The following is a 17,733-nucleotide window of genomic DNA, read 5'->3' on the forward strand; positions in this document are numbered from 1 at the left end:
TTGGCAATTAAAAATAATATATATTTATACATATGTAAATGTATTTTTTGGTGATTAGCACCTAATCTTTAATCAGAGTGACACTTCCTGAAAGACATTGTGTTTAGAGACATCTAACTTTCTAATACAATAAATATAAGCCTGAAAATTTTATAAGTACAACTTTACTTAAGGATAGCAATACATTAATGCATTCTTCTGATATTTGCACTTAAGAAGGCTTGTTTAATTGAGGAATATATATGTATTTAATAAAGTAGTAATAATAACATCACTGTTACATTGAAGTCCTTCCTTATTAACTTAGAATATCCTTTTCAGATGAAATTTTGGTTCCTTTACCAAGCATTTGTAGTATAAAGACACTGGAGGAACAGTTTTTGAAATGGGGACAAATTTTAAATTTTTGGAGACAAAATTTCTTAAGATGGTGATGAAAGTTGCAGAGCACTTTGAATATAATTAATGTGCCATGGAATTCTACAATTGACATTATTCTATTTTTCATTTTTTATATTAATTTTATTGAGAAAGAGATGGCAATGAGACTGTTTCAAAACAGGTTAGTAGGACAGTTACAATAATTAATACATTGTATATTGTTGTTTTTGTAGTATTCATAGTACAAGATGCAGACATGATATCCTGTCCAAACACTATTAGTACAATTCTTTCTTCTCATTGAATTAAGAGAAAGTAGTTGTGTATCGCTGCTATTTTGTATATAGATATATATGTGTATATATATATATATATTTTTTTTTTCCTATTACAAAATGGTCCTTCATTTATATCCCCCTCTTTTTTTTTTACTTTTGTCAGAGATGGGTATTCCATTGCAATTCATATATTGTAGGTGCATTCAGCAACATGATCCAATATAGTTCAGTAGTCCATAATACTAGTGGGTTATCTGTAGGACTGGCAATGTCAGAAGTTGTTGACTTGAGTCTTTCATAGCTCGTCATATTAATATGGCTTTACTTTTTATACCTTGTGTTTATACTTTTCTGCTGGATGGCTAAGACCAAGATACAGCAAGACCTATATAACAAAAAATGTAACTTTTGTATCTGACAAGATCAGTCAAATCCCTTCAGGATTTACCTTGAAACCCTGTATCTCAGTTTGTAGATTTTTTTTGTCAGTGTCAGCCATCTGGATGAGTTATGGCTATTGCTTGACCAATTTGCTGTCTGTGAAAGCATGAGAGAACGTTTTCTCTCTAGGTGACTCTCCTTAGGCACACTCTACATCATCGATCACATTCCTCTGTGGCCCCATAATTTCCTTGAATAAAAAATTTGGGACACAACTGAGTTACATGATGCGATAGTACAGGTTCTCTTATGTCCTGAGTCCTCAGTGACCTTGAAGTGTTAGGGCCAAAATGTTGGCTATCCTTTTAACCCTTCTTTTTTTTTTCTCCATAATTTTATTGAGAAACAAATAGCAATGAGACAGTTTCAAATCAAGTTGGTAAAATAGTTTCAATAATTAACACACTGCATACTGTCTTCTGAGTGGTTATTTGTTGTACAAGACGCAGACATGATATCCTATTTACAAACACTATTAGAATAAATCCCTCTATTCATTGAATTAAGAGAATGTAGCTATATATCTATCTTAACCATTTGGACTACACAGATACAAAATGGTCATTCATCTGTATCCCTTTTTTTGTTTAGTTCCATCATTTAAATATTATAGGTGTGTGAACTCAGCAAAATATTCCAAAATAGTTCAGTAGTCCATAATAGTATTGGGTCTTCCACTTGACTGGCAATGTCAGAAGTTGTTGACCTGAGTCCCCTACAGGTCAACACAACAACATGTAGCCCTTCTTTTTCTCTAACGTTTTGGTCTGCAAACTTAAGTTGTTAACCCTCCAGAAGAGAAGCTTAATGATATTATTACCCTATAACTTAGGCAGTTGAGCTTAACATCACTATTTGTCTGAATATTATACACCTTGGACATAACATGGAACAGATATTTTCCATCAGTTGTTGATAGGCTAAACTTTAAATCTCTATAGAATGAGAAACACTAAATCTTATGGAGGAAAATATAGGTAGAAATCTTGAAGACATAGGGGTTGGTAGAGAGCCCATGAACAAAAAGCAAACTGCATGAGAAATACTTCAAAGAATCAATAACTGGGATATCATCTTTTTGAAAAATTTCTGCATTCCAAAACAAATCTCCAATAGAATGAAAAGAAAACCTGAAAATTGGGAAAAATTATAGCCTACTGCCCCTTCAACAAAGGCCATCTATCTAGAACATATAAAAAATTCTAAAAATCATTCTCCCCAAATTCAAAGACTCAATCCAAAAATGGGCATGAGATGAATATACACTTTTTAGATGAAGAAATACAAATGTCAAGTAAATATATGAAAAAATGTTCAGCATCATTGGTCATTTGAGAAATACAAATTAAAACAACACTGAGATTCTTTGTCACTCAAGAAAGAATGGCTAAAATCAAGAAGTCAACCAATAACAAATGTTGGATGGACTGTGGGGGAAAAGGAATACTTCTCCTCTGTTGGTGGGAATACGGACTCGTATAAACACTATGAAAATCAGTGTGGAGATTTCTTAAAATGTTAAGATTGAAGATCCCATCCAAGCCAGCTATCCCTTCCTGGGTATTTTCCCAGAAGAACTGAAAACCTCATACCAATGCAATATATGTGCACCTGTGTTTATAGCAGCACAATTTGTCATAGCTAAATCCTGGAAACAACTTAGATGCTTACGAAGTGAAGAATGAGTGAATAAGATGTATTTTTTACATGATGGAGTATTATTCAACTATAAAACAGGATACCTTTGAGTCTTTTGTTGGTAAATGGATGCAACTAGAGAACATATTCATAAGTGAAATAAATTCAACCTGCATATGCAAACTTTGTATTGTGTCCTTAGTGTGAGAACCTAAAAGACAAAAATGGAATCTGAAGGATACAATAGATACTGGGAAAAGGCAATGAACTTATTCAAAAGGAAGGAGTTACTGAGTGGAGGAGAATGACAGGAGAGGGTGTGTGGGAAAGAGATTTATCTATATATGTAAGCAAGATAGTTTGCACAACTGTACTGTGTATTTTTGCTGGTCTATGTAAAGAAGTTGATGCTTTAATTTGTTTTATCTTTTTCTAATTGTTTATACTTTTTCTCTTCTTAATTTCTTATACATTTCTCTCTTTATTTCTTCTTCCATTTTTACATGCATATATCTGGTAATTATGAATAAAAGATAACTATGTATTACAACAAATACTGTGAAATCCATATTGCTTTGTTAAGTGAAATTCTCTATCATTGTACTTTTTAATTTTAATTTTAGTTTGTACTCTCTTCGAAAAATTAAAAATTAAAAAGATAAAAAACACATTTAACTCAAAAATAAATGTATAGCCTGAAAGTTAAAGGCTGGAAAACAATATTTCATGCAACAGAAAAAAATCAGGGGTAGATAATGTATTTGTAGACAACACGAATTTAAAGCCAAGAATGATTACGAGAGATAAAGATGCTTACTATATCTTTGTAAAGGGAAAAATCCAAGTGGAAGAGATAGCAAACAAAGATATATGCAACAAATAACAGTACACACAGCTATATATAAAAAATATTAATGAGCATGAAAACTCAAATAAATACCAATTGTATTAGGGGATCTCCATTCCCACTGTCACAAAAAGACAGATCAACTACACAAAAAGTCAACAATTAACTATTAGAACTAAACTAAACTTTTGATTGAATGGATTTAGTAGTTGTCTGCAGTGTTCTACCCTACAACATATGAATACATGTTCTTCTAAGCTGCACAGAGGATGTTCTCCAAAATGGACCACATACTAGCTCATAGAACACATTTAAGTAAATGCAAAGGAAGTGAAATTATCTTATGCATATTACCAGATCATAGTGCAATGAAATTGGAAATCAATAGCAAAAGAAACCACAAAAACTTCACAAACACATGAAAATTAAATACCACCCTCCTGAACAACCAATGGATCACAAAATTAAAGAAGATATTAGGCAGTTTCTACAATTAGTGATGACAGTACAACATAGGAGAACATTTGGGACACAATGCAAACATTCCTAAAAGGGAAATTTATAGCAGTAAATACCCATATCAGGAAAACAGATCAAGCACAAATAAACAACTAAATGATGAACCTCAAACTTCTAGAAAAAGAAGAGCAGACTAAGCCAAAAGCTTATACAAAAAGAATAAACTGTAAAGATTAGAGCAAAAATTAGTGCATTGGAGGTTAAAAAAATAATACAATGAATCAAAGAGTTGATTCTTTGAAATATTATATAAACTTGGAAATCCTTAGCCAATCTTATCAAAAAAGGAAAGAAAATACTCAAATTCATGCAATTAGAAATGAAAGAGTGAAATCACAATGGACCCTGCAGAAATCCAGAAGATCACCTATACCTACTTTGAAAACTTGTATTATAATAAGATGGAAAATGCATAATGGGTAGATTCCTAGATATATATGAATTACCAAAGCTGTGTCAAGATTTAAAAAATTCTAAATAAACTAGTATCAATCAATGAAATTGAAGATATAATTAAAAACACACCAATAAAGAAAAGCCCAGGCCCTGACATAGTCACTGCTGATTTTTTATTTTTTAATTTTTTTTTTATTTTAGGGAAGGTCGACAAGGTGTTCAGGGTCTCACTACTAGATCAGACTCATAGTGATCCACAGCCTCCCAAGAGCTGGGATTACAAGTGTGCACCACCTCACCCAGTCTCAATTGCTGTCTCAGTGTGCCCTGGGGGCGGGGTCAGCATGGCAGGCCTGGATATTGAACCCCCAGCCCCTGCGCCTGTTTGCAGGTGCTTTAATCTGCTAAGCTATTTGGCTGGCCCTCGCCGCTGAATTCTATAAGAAATTTAGAGAAGATCTAACACCACTAAATCTCAAACTCTTAAAAGAAATTTAAAGGGAAGCAACATTCCAAAATTCATTCCTGGAAGCAAGCATTACCGTGATAACAAAACTGGAGGACCCAACCAAAAAACAAAATTACAGGACAATCTCCCTAATGAATATAGATGCAAAAATCCTCCAGATATACTGGCAAGCAATGTAGCAAATCATCAAAATGATTATCCACCATGAACAAGTTGGATTCATTCCAGAGATGCAAGTATGGTTCAACATACATTAATCAATAAAGGTAATACAGCATATTAACTGAGTCAAGGACAAAAATCACATAATCATATCAAAATGCAGAAAAAGCTTTGGACAAAATTCGACACTCATTCATGAATAAAACCCTAAAGAAAATTGAAAAAGATGGTCTTTACCTCAACCTGATAAAAGCCATCTATGACAAACCAACAGCCAACTAAATGTATAAAACTGAAAGCCTTCGTTTTAAATCAAGATCAAGGCAAGGATGTCTACTGTCTCCATGCCTATTCAGTACTGCTCAGGAAACATTAGCCAGGGCAATTAGAGAAGAGAGAAATCAAGGGAAAAATTATTGGAAGGAAGAAGTGAAATTATTATTATCGTTATTCGCAGATGGCATCATACTCTACATAGGAGACTGCAAAAACTCCACCAAAAGACTTGTAGATTTAATAATAAATAAGTGCTTAAATCTATCAAAAGAATGAAAACTAGCCAGGCATGCCTATAATCCCAGCACTCAGGAGACTAAGGCAAGAGTGTTGCCATGAGTTTGAGGTCAGGCTGGGCTACATAACTAATCTCACGGCCAGCCTGCATTACATAGTGAGACTGTTTCCAAAACAAACTAGGCATTACATTGAGGAAGAAAAACAGACACATACACATTGTAATTTAACATTTATTTGGAAACTAAGAACAAACAAATCTAATCAGTTATAATGAATAAATATTGGGTTGCCTCTCTAGAGTTATTGAGAAAGAGTAGGAATGAACTAATTAAAGTCCTGGAACTGTGTTTGCCATGCTGTATAAATATGTGAAATTTCATCAAGCTATAGACATAGGTTTGCACATTGTGCATATTACCTTCATATATATCTTAATAAAATATACTTTCAAAAAATAGCAAAAAGTGATTGATGAAAAGTGGTTTATTTTTGTGATAAAATAGAAAAAGAACTAAATTAATTCAAAATGGTTTTACTGTTCACTTCAGGTAAAAAGACAATAAAATCTTCCTTCTTTCAGTCAAAGAAGAAACTTCAAAAGAAACTGGGGTGGGGTTATGGAGAAAAAGGACTGGAAAAGAAAAGTTTGTATTAATATTATTTGGGCAATTAAATGCTGATACCTTATACTGAGTAAATCATTTAATGATTAAAATATGCAATGTATTAACCATTGTTTCCTTCCTGTTATCTTTAGAATTTTTTTCTTCTTAAAATAAAAATTTTCTATTAAAATGGAGTAATGCCTTCTGATAATTTCCTCAATTATATCTAGAATAAATTGCCATGCTATTTGCAGCTCCATTTGTTTCTGAAACTACAGTAGGCTTATACAGATGTGCCTTTCCTCATGATCAAAATCATAATGGCATTGGGCTATGCACATGACAACAATCTACCCCCAAATTGGTACCATTCTAAGAAGGCAGTTAATGCATCACTGGGATGAGAATAATACTGCCAAAGTCTGCCAGAAAATCCAAGAAGCTACGCATAGCCATGATGGAGGAGCTAACAGAGATGTGTACAGAGCTAGAGCCTTTAAGGACATGGAAATCAAGCATTTAACAAACATTCAGTTTCAAGCAAGTATGACTCAATGGGTTCAACAGAAAACGTAGCTGAAAACCAGAGTCACATCAGGTCACTATGAATCTTCTTGTTTCATAGGCCTACCATACAGATAATACTGACTTCATCTTTCCAAATCTCATAAAACCTTTTATGGGACACAACTGCAAACTGGGACTGCAAAAGTGATTCTGGAAAGTGAAGCCCCTAACCATTCCCCAGTTAATATAACACAATTATTAAACTTAAAATACTGGATCCAAATTCCATCCATGGGCAAGAACAGAGAACAATATATGAAAATAGTGTATCAGGTGAGACCATCCTTTCAAAATCTTTATACTTATTAATATCTGGTAAAAGTAATACCACACATTAAAACCTTCTGATAGCAAAATTGATATTCAAAAACTATATCCAAGTTCAGTGATGAATGCTTCTGATCTCAGCTATATGGGAGGTTGAGGCAGGAGGATTATACATTTGAAGCCAGCCTGAGTAGCTTATAAAGACCCTATCTCAAAATAAAAAATAAAATTGCCTGGAGATATAGCTCAATAGTACAGCACCTGCCTAGCATGTACAAGGCTCTAGGTACAATTTCTACAAAAGCAAAACAAGAACTACATGCTCTCTGAGTTTTTTTTAAAGAAGGAAGAAAAAGAGTAAGAAATATTGGGTAGGCAACTTCTAGTATCTGCCATCACAAACAAACAAACAAACAAAAAAGTCAATAAGAATCAAAGCATCCACACTATAATGTGTAACTGTACACTTAGAGAATAGTAAGAATTGGAAAACAATTGTTAAAAGAACTCCTTTCTATCTGCATATGAAAAACTATCCTTCTGGTAGGCACAGTGGTGGTATATGCCTATAGTCCTAGCTACTTGGAAAGCTGAGGATTACTTGCGTGCAGGAATTCAATGCTAGCAAGAACCTGTCTCAAAATACATATAGTTAGACCCTGACTTGCAAGTTCAATTCCAGCAGAATTGCTCGTAAGTTGGATTCATTTGTAGGCTAACAAAGTGAGTCTTAGCCAGTTGTGAAAGTGCAAAATTCAAATGTTTGCAAGTCAAGGACTCACTGTATATATTTCAAATCACCAATAAATCTAAAAGGTTTTATAAAACTGTGAGTAGTACTTGTATGTGAGCCAAAACAAACATCTCATACTAAAAAAGTATCTGGCTAGACCTAAAAAGGTAAATTATCATCTTTAATTTCATTACAAAACAGTGAAAAAAAAGGTCAGCAGACTTTTAAGAATAAGGAGGTGATCTTTTCTAGCATGAATTTTCTTGTATGCAATAAGCGAAGCAATGTTCAAGGAGTCTTTGCCACATGGTTTACATATGGGGTTTCATATAGGTAACTTCAATTTGTTGAAAGAATGAATGACACCTCCTACTTTCTCACATACATTGCCTCCAGTGAGACTTCACAAGTTACCCAAGATTCGAAAAAGCCTTTCAGGCCGTTCCATATTCTACATGCTCATATGTTTTCTCTAGCGTGGATTTTCACATGTCTTCGAAAGTAGGCTGGACAGATAAATGCTTTCCCACATTCCTTACATTCATACGGTTTCTCTCCTGTGTGGCTTCTCACATGTCTTCGAAAGGATGAAGGGCAACTGAAGGCTTTTCCACATTCCAGACATTCAAAGGGTTTTTCTCCAGTGTGCATTCTTGCATGGACAGTAAGGTATGAAGAATGTCGAAATGCCTTTCCACATTCATTACATTCATATGGTTTTTCCCCAGTGTGTGTTCTCATATGGATTCTAAGGGCTGAAAAATAAATAAAGGCTTTCCCACATTTCTTACATTCATAAGGCTTCTCTCCAGTATGAGTTCTTCTATGAACTGTAAGATGAGAGGAGCTAATATAGGCTTTCCCACATTCCTTACATTGATAAGGCTTCTCTCCACTGTGAGTTCTCAAGTGTTCAGTGAGGGATGAGGAACGACTAAAGACCTTCCTACATTCCTTACACTCATATTGAACCTTTCCAGCATGATCTCTCATGTGTGCTTTAAAGGATGAGGGACAACTGAAGGCCTTCCCACATTCCTTACACTCATAAGGTCTCTCTCTGCTTTGATTTTTTACATGTGTATTCAGGGAAGTGGGAAGATAGAAAGTTTTTCCACATTCTAGACATTCATAGGGTTTCTCTCCAGTGTGTTTTCTCATATGGACACTCAAGGAGGAGGGGCAATTGTAGGCTTTCCCACATTCCTTACATTTATAAGGTTTTTCACCGGTGTGTGTTCTCACATGTACATTAAGTTTTGAGGATTCACTGAAGGCCTTTCCACACTGTTTACATTCATAAGGCTTCTCTCCAGTGTGGATTCTGATATGTATTATAAGGTGAGAGGAAGAACTAAAAGCCTTCCCACATTCCTTACATTCATATGGCTTATCCCCACTATGAATTCTTTTGTGCTTAGATAGTGATGATGAACAGCTAAATGTCTTCCCGCATTCCTTACATTCATAAGGCTTATCTCCATTATGAATTCGTTTATGTTCTATGAAGTATGAAGAAGTACTGAAAGTTTTCCCACATTCCTTGCATTTGTAGTTTGCCTTCCCATTGTGAATCTTCACATGTGCCCTAAAGAATGAGGAACAACTGAAGACCTTGGCACATTCCTTACATTCATAGGACTTCTCTTCAGTTGGGGTCTTTATATGCTTCTTAAAACAAGCAAGAAAATAGAATGCTTTTCCGCATTCCTGACATTGGTAGGGTTTGCTTCCTCTATGAGATCGGATGTGATTCTTAAGAGATGAATGAAACATGAAGGCTTTTCCACACTCATGACATTCATAGGATTTTACTTCAGTAGTTCTCCTGAGCACATTAAGATTTGGAATTTCTTCACACTGATCTTCATTGCATTCATAAATTTTCTCCACCGTGTGACTTAAAAGTAAAAGACACAACATTAGTAATGAATATATACCACTTTCTGTGACTACATTTTCCCTCCATCAATTTATAAGCTGAAACTTCTCACAGAAGGTTCTACAACAGCCAATACTATCAACAAGTTTTTGACTTATGGGATTTTCCTAATTATTGACAATTGAAGTATAGATAACAAGTATTCTACATGTCAGCATAATTTGAGGCAAAAGTTTCTAGACAAAAATTCTTTTTGAAATCATAATTTTATACTTAGGTCTATATATACACACTTCTTAAATCTCAGGCCATTTTAACATTCTCCCCTGAGGCACTACTTTCTCTGCTCTGAAGGGCACTCACCTCAGATGTTTCTTATGGCTTCTGCTCTGCTCATCAACATCATGGGGTTCCAAATTTTTATGTAAAATAAAGGAAGAGGATCCTGTTCTGTTGAATCTTACTATTTTCTGTTCCCTGGATCTTTTCTCTCCCTCAATATCTTGAAGCACAACTAATTCATTAGTATTGAGTTGAGTCTCAAAACCTGAAATTGAAAAGTGAAGGCATTTGTGAACAAATACTTTCAGTAGTGTGAGTGTTTCAAGACTTTGATCTTAATTTTCATAAGGGTCAAAATAGTAAGCAATTCATTAGTAAATAGCTCTCTGAAGACTGACACTGATGGTAACATAAGTAGAATATTACAAGTACAAGACAGAAAAGAATTGGATAAAATGTTATTTACCCAATTCTAATTTAAAAAGAATAAAATAAATATGGAAGTCTTTCTAGAACAAGTAAAGTATGAGAAGAATGATATAAAAAAAGAAGAAACTAGAAATCAGAGGTATCTATGGGAGATCAACAATTTCAAAGTTTTGCTTTGTTTCAATTGATGTTTTTCCCCAACTAGAAGAGTTTCTCTCAAGGGTTATTACCTTCCTTTTGTTCCCCCATACAAGTACCCTGGATAAGTCCTCCCTTTACTCTCAGCAGATCCTCCCCTTTTTCCCACTGGGAGATCAGCTGAGGCATGGGTATCTGGTACCCTGCAAAGGAGGAAACACGTATCATGAAGGAAAACAATGAAGAACCACAAACATTTTCATAAGACAGGGCCAAAACATTAGTCTGTTGATACTCTAAAGTCATACATCCAAAGATATGTGAGTTTAACTGCAGCACAATGTCAAATCTATAAAAGAATTTTAAAAAGAAAAAGAAAGTAAAAGGCTGAGGTCAGGGAATAAAGGCAGGCTATGATTCCCAGAATTAATGTGACATTTACACCTAAATCACAATATTATCACTAGCTAGTCTGATACAGCCAAAACAAATTTTCATGTAAAATAAAGAAATATGTTCTCTTGGTGAACAGAAAAAGTATCACAGAAGACCAATGTTGGACAACGCAATCCTAAAGCCATGATAAAATGTAGCAAAATTATAACACTTCATAATTCTGTTCAAGAACAGGTAAAAAGCAGGTACTATATTACCAACAAATACTCTACACCAGTGAAGGTGATCTATGGCATATGTGATGCAGCCATTTGTTTGTTACCATTGAAAACTCTAAAAGGTTCCCTATCTCTGCCTATACAATTGCTTTTACCTTCTGTCAATACCCAATGTATATAGTGTCCCCACAAAATTGAACAGCATCCCCCCAAAATCCATGTCACAACAGACCAATGAAACAGAATGCAAAGGCCAGAAACAGAGCCACATAAATACCACTATGCCTCTGTATTCATAGAATTCAACTAACCACATATCAAAATTATTTAGAAAAAAAAATGCATCCATGCATGTATAGACTTTTCTTGTCATTATTGCCTATATAATATAGTATAAGTATTAGCACTTAACATTGTATTAGGTATCTTAAGTCATCTAGAAATTATTTAAAGTATATGAGAGGGCATGTAGAGGTTGTATACAAATATACCATTTTAAATAAGAGATTTGAGTATCTACAGATGTTGGTATTAGCGGGGCGGTGTTCTGGAACCAATAACCTAAAGAGCAAGGGATGACTATGAGGTCAATTAATTTTTGAAAAGAGAACAAAACCAATCCAATGGAGAAAAGATAGATTTTTCTCCACTAATGGTAACAAGTACATGAATGGTAACAACTACTGAAACAAGTACATCCATGCAAAAAAATTAAAAAAAAATCTTCACAAACATTAACTCAAAATGGATCATAGACCTAAATGTACAGTGTATTAGAAGATTGAGGAAACACTCTAGATGACCTTGATGGATTTTTAGCTAAATATAGGACTCATGAAACAAAGATTTGATACACTTGACTTCATAACAATTTTCTGCTCTGTGAAGAGATTGAAAAGACAAGCCACAGCTGGGAAGAAAACATTTGTAAGAGATTTATTTGACAAGGGACTGTTTTCCTATTCTTTTACACAAAGAACTCTTAGAGTTCAACAATAAGAAAACAAACTGATATAAAAATGAGTCAAAGACCTACACAGACCCCTCACCAAAGATATGCCAATGACAAATAAGCATATAATATCCTCCATATCATAAGTCATCAAGAACTTATTTTAAAAAATGACATACCACTAATACCTACTAGAATAGCCAAAATCCAGAACATTGGCAAATGTTAGTGACAATGTGGAGCAATAGGAACTCTCATTCATTACCGGAGAGAATGCAAAATACAGTCACTCTGGAAGACAGTTTTGTATAATTAAATACACTCCTAATATATGGTCAGGGCTGGGGAGATAGCTCGGTGGCATAAGTGCCTGCCTGACAAGCACAAGTTCCTGAGTTTGATCCCTAGTACCACATGCCATGCTGACCCTTGAGCCCCACGTGCACCATGCCGTAGAACTGGGCATGATGCCACACATCTGCAATACCAGTGCTGGGGAGCTGGAGAGGCTGAGATGGGAGGATCATTATGAGTCTGAAATGCATAACAAGATCTATCTATCATCTATCTATCTATCTATCTATCTATCTATCTATCTATCAATCTATCTATCATCTATCTATCTATCTATCTATCTATCTATCTATCTATCTATCTATCATGTGTGTTTGCTGGAAACTACCCAAAGAAGTTATAAACTTATATCCACATAAAAAGATACACCTACATGTTTATGACAATGCTATTCATCATTGCCCAAACTTGGAGGTGACCAAGTTTTTCTTCAGTAGGTGAATGAAAAATAAACTGTGGCATATCCAGACATGAAAATATTATTTAGCAATATAAAGAAGTGAGCTATCAAAACATGAAAATATATATAGAATATTTAAATGCATATTGCTAAGTGAAAGCAGCCAATCTGAAAAGGCTATATGCTTTATGATTACAACTGTATGGTAATCTGCAAAAGGAAAAGTATAAACAGGATATAGATCAGTAGCTGGGAAATGGTTACAGAGAAATAAAGGATAATAAATCTCCTGTGTTTATTTCCAGGAGATTTCCAGGCATGATGAAACCTCTCTCTATGAAATTATAAGGGTGTTTATATTCCTTGGACATTTTCCCAAAGCCACAGAATATATGATGCTATGCATGAACCCTAATGTGAACAATGAACACTGGAAGATGATGACATGTCACTGTGAGTTCATCAATTGTAATAAATTTACCATTGGGGCACGGGGATATGAAATGCCAATAGGACAAAGAGATTATATAAGAAATCTACTTTATACTCAATCTTGCCTTGAACCTAGAACTACTCAAAAAATTAAACTCTATTAATAAAAAAGAAAAGTCCACCCATAATCCCAGAATGGTATCTTCTTTAGAAAAAAAAAACTTTGTAGATAATTGTCAAGTTAAGATGAGGTTATTTAGGGTTACAGTAGGTCCTAAAACTAATGACAGGTTTTGCTCTAAGGAGAGAGATTTGAAAGAGGCACACAGTAAAGAAAGTGATAAAGGCACAGACTGGAGTGATCCATCTGTAAGTCAAAGGACTGCTAGCAGCAACCAGAAGCCAGCAACAGAGGGGAAGGACATTTTTCTCTAGTGCCTTCAGAGAGAACACAGACCACCTGACACTTTGAGTTTTGACTTCCAGCATTCAGAAATAGCACAGAATGGATTTCTGTAGTTCTTAACCACCAGTGTGCAATATTCTGTTACAGAAGGCCTAAAAAAATAATATGGCCTGCTTCCATAGAATCATCCCCAAATCACCAAATCAAAGCACAAATCCTGTAATAGGCACTTTCCAATATCTTGAGCTATTTTCCTCTAAGATGTCCCACAACTCTGAGAAATGCTCTCCAATAATGCACTGTGAAATTACCTGTTGTTGTTTACCCCTTTTTCTCCTGTGTTTAATTGTTTGTCCTATTTAGTTGATTGCTTCTGTTCTCATTCATGGAGTTCTGATCACTTTGGTTTCTCTCTAGAACATCTTTCAGTAGCCTGTATAGGGTTGACTTTGTCATCATGAAATTCTTTAGTTGTTCTTTGTCATGGAAGTATTTCACTCTTCATCAAACTTGAAAGAGAGTTTTGCAGGGTATAGTAGTCTGGGCTGGAATTTATTTTCATAGAGGACTTGAAGTACTCTGTTCCATGCTCTTCTTGCCTTCATGCTTTGTGAAGCAAAGTTGGCCATAATTCTGATGGGTTTTTCTTTGAATATGATCTGTTTCTTTTCTCTAGTGGCTTTCAGTATGTTATTCTTGTGCTGGATTTCTGGGATCTTGACTATTATATGTCTCAGTGTTTTTCATTGGGTTGATGTTATTTGGAGTTCTGTATGCTTCAGTTACCTGAATGTCAGATTCTTTTCCCATATCTGGGAAGTTTTCTGTGATTACTTCTGCCCATATTCTTTTTATATCATTTCTATTGACTCCTTCTTTCTCATTGATACCTATTAGTCTCACATTGTTCTTCTTTGCATCGTCTTGCAGGTGGTGAATTATTTTTTCCTGCACCCTAGTTGTTTTTAAGAGATCTTTTCTTACCTTTTCACTAGCTGTACCAGTGTCTTCAAGATCTGAAACTCTGTCTTCACTTTCACTCAAACGGTTTTGCAAGTTTGTGATTGAGATTTTAAGTTCCTCTATATCTCTTTGATTTTGCTTCATGTGATCTATTTCTTTCCTGCATTGCTCATTCAAGGAATCTGTCATTTTTCTTATCTCCTCTATTTTTTATAATCAATGTCTTCTTTAGAAGCAGTTATTAATTCTTTTACTGCAGCAGTTTTTTTCAGCTTGGGTTTCCTCCATATGTTTCTGTATTTGATTCTTTACCTCAGATGCTATGAGTTCAGAGAATTATTTTTTCACTTCAGAAATTAATTCCACTCTGAATTCCTCTATATCTTTCTGCTGTTGCTTATTTACTTTTTTTTTTTTTTTTTGGCTGAACCGGGGATTGAACTCAGGCCTTTGCACTTTCCAGGAAAGCACTTATTGTACTGAGCTATCTCTGCAGCCGCCTGCTTATTTACTTTTGATGCTATTAATTCATACATTTCATCTGAGCTAATGTCCTCTGTACTTGTTCTGGGTGGGCATTGGGTTTCCTCCATACGTTTGTGCATTTGATTCTTTACTGCAAATGGTATTAATTCAGGGAATTCTTTTTTTTTTTTTATTTCTGATCTGAGTTCCTCTATGCCTTTCTGCAGTTGTTTCTTTATTTCAGAAGCTCTTGATTCATTGCTTTCAGCTGTGTGATTCCCAATTTGTTCTGTGCTAATGTCCTCTGTACTTCTTGTGGATGGGCTTGGGTTCTGAGATTGCATTTTGCTCCTTCTTGTTGTCATTTTGCATAGCACTGCCCTCTGACCTTTGTTGTAGAGCTTTGGTGCAGTTATAACCTTAGTACCAACCAAAATTCAGGTGCAGATCTACAAAGTTTGAATTTATCCAGTTGTGCCTGGCTTGAGTCTGGATGCTGTGCTCAGCAGCTTCCTGCTGCAGCCCTTGGGAATGAACCTGTTGTGCCCCTCTGGCAAGATGTTCTGCTCCTGGACTAGCTGGGTGGTTGTGTCCCTACTTTCTCTGCAGGGACTGCAGCTGCAGAGTTCCACCCCAGGCCTGTATGCCAGGCCTAAGCTGAGTCTGAAGGGGACAAGGGAGAATAGGGGAGAAGGAAGCTCTCCCACACACTCACCGGGCCTGGGCTAGGGCTGGATCTAGGTGTCCTGATAATGTGGCAGAAGTTCTCACTCACTTAGTGTGTGTGTGTATAGGGGAGCTGTTGGGTGGGGGTGGGGGTCCCAAGGGCGCAGAAGTGGGTCTCATGCTGTGCCCAGGTTTGGACCAACAGGTCCCATGGGCACAGGGTAGCCAGAAGCTCTCCCACATACTCACCAGGCCTGGGCTAGGGCTAGATCTCTGCACTATGAAATCAATCCAACATATTTATGTTCCTATTGGTCTTTAGGCAAAAGATGCTCATACCAGTAAAATCATCAGATCTCAAACTAGCTTCCTGTATCCCAATGTGACTCTTAAATGCCTATACCTTGAACACTTAATAAACCTCAAGGTTTTAACTATAAGAAAAACAAAAAGTAGCTACATCAATATTTATTTTCATATTGAAACTTGTGGACCATTAAGGACACTGGAATCAGTGACCACATATTTTACCAATAATTCCCATTCTTCAGCCCAAATCATTGAACAAAATCAATCAATTAAATAAAACAGTTATCTATACAATTATGTGAACAAACAGTATCATTCTTACCTAGGGAGGCCAGGTTCTGGAAGGTTTCCAGCATCACATCTCTGTAGAGATCCCTCTGAGTAAGATCCAGCAAAGCCCACTCCTCTTTGGTAAAGTATACTGCCACATCTTCAAAGGTCACTAATTCCTAAAAGATCACACAAATTCTGTTGAGGAAGCAACAGTTCCTACAGTGTATGTAAGAGGATGGAGAATGATAATAATGGGGATTAAGAAATAATTGAGAGGATGTTGAGATCCTGTGATTCCCAATATTTACTCTGGGACTTGGTAACTGTCTCTTCCTCTTCCTACTGATACATACCTCCTGACTGATAAAAATCCTTTTTTGTACTCTCTATACTTCTAAAACACTAAATTTCTCTGTTGATAGTTGATTGGTAACTAGAAAAGTCAAAGTGGTTTTCCTACCCTTATTGAGTGACTTGAGAGAACACAGAACAGTTCTCATACTTGCTGGGTGCCAAACCAAACTTTGTTATGGTTTAAATCTAAGATGTTCCCCAAAAGAATCATTTTCAGAGGTGAGGCTTGGTCAGAAGGGCTGGGTCCCTCACGTATCACTTGAAACGGTATCTTCTCATCCTTGCTCTCCTGTCTCTACTTCCTGGCCACCATGAAGTGAACAGCTTTCTTCTGCCATGCTCTTTCTAACTTGTAGTCAACAGTGGACTACACCCACTGAAACTCTGAGCCAAAATAAACATCTCCTCCCTTAAGTTTCAAGCACCCTGGTTGTCTGTCCCAATGATGGGAAACTGTAATTCACACTCCAAGCACTTCTCTTATGAACACTAGCTGTGTGTCTTTTCATGCAATTCAATTCTGACACTTCATACCTGGTGATAGCATCATGTCACGATGGGCTGAGGGCTCAAAACTACACCTGAGCTGAGAGGTCAGTTGTCACCTACACTTCTGACCAACCAGCTATATATCAGGGCCCATACTATCCCTTCCTTGAGTTCAATTAATGTGCTGGGAGGGCAGGTAAAGCTCAAGGAAATACTTAATGTCTATGGTTTATTTAAAATGTAGATAACAACTAAAAAGATGGTCAATGGACGGTACAGTAGGAAGAGGTGTGGAATGTCACACTGTCTCAGGGCACTATAACCAGAAAGATAGCTAATGGAAGGGAAGTGTTCTTTTGGAGAAGCACTACCTTTCACTTACCTGTATCATAGTTTTCTGTAACTCTGTAGTTCTTCTTGTTTTTTCCATGTCCCCTTTATGAGGAAAAGTTGTTGGACATTGAAAAATTATAAGCAACTAGCAGCCAGTATGACAATCCAACCTC

At 35.8% G+C, this 17,733-nt stretch overlaps 1 protein-coding gene across 8 annotated transcripts in view; it reads right to left on the bottom strand.

The window, feature by feature from the left end:
• Positions 1-7,378: 7,378 nt before the first annotated feature.
• The window catches only part of LOC101563650 (zinc finger protein 699), a 959,136-nt gene continuing 948,781 nt past the window's right edge, over positions 7,379-17,733 (bottom strand). For all 8 annotated transcript variants that reach the window (XM_023716776.1, XM_023716773.1, XM_023716778.1 and 5 more), the window contains 5 exons: positions 17,610-17,662; positions 16,434-16,560; positions 10,643-10,753; positions 10,065-10,254; positions 7,379-9,719 (listed from right to left, as the gene is read on the bottom strand). In XM_023716776.1, the coding sequence (XP_023572544.1) occupies positions 8,279-9,719; positions 10,065-10,254; positions 10,643-10,753; positions 16,434-16,560; positions 17,610-17,657 (1,917 nt within the window). In that variant the 5' untranslated portion in view covers positions 17,658-17,662 and the 3' untranslated portion in view covers positions 7,379-8,278. The remainder of the gene's footprint in view (positions 9,720-10,064; positions 10,255-10,642; positions 10,754-16,433; positions 16,561-17,609; positions 17,663-17,733) is intronic.

Source organism: Octodon degus, unplaced genomic scaffold (genome assembly GCF_000260255.1).
Source record: "Octodon degus isolate 3935 unplaced genomic scaffold, OctDeg1.0 scaffold00050, whole genome shotgun sequence".
NCBI lineage: Eukaryota > Metazoa > Chordata > Mammalia > Rodentia > Octodontidae > Octodon > Octodon degus.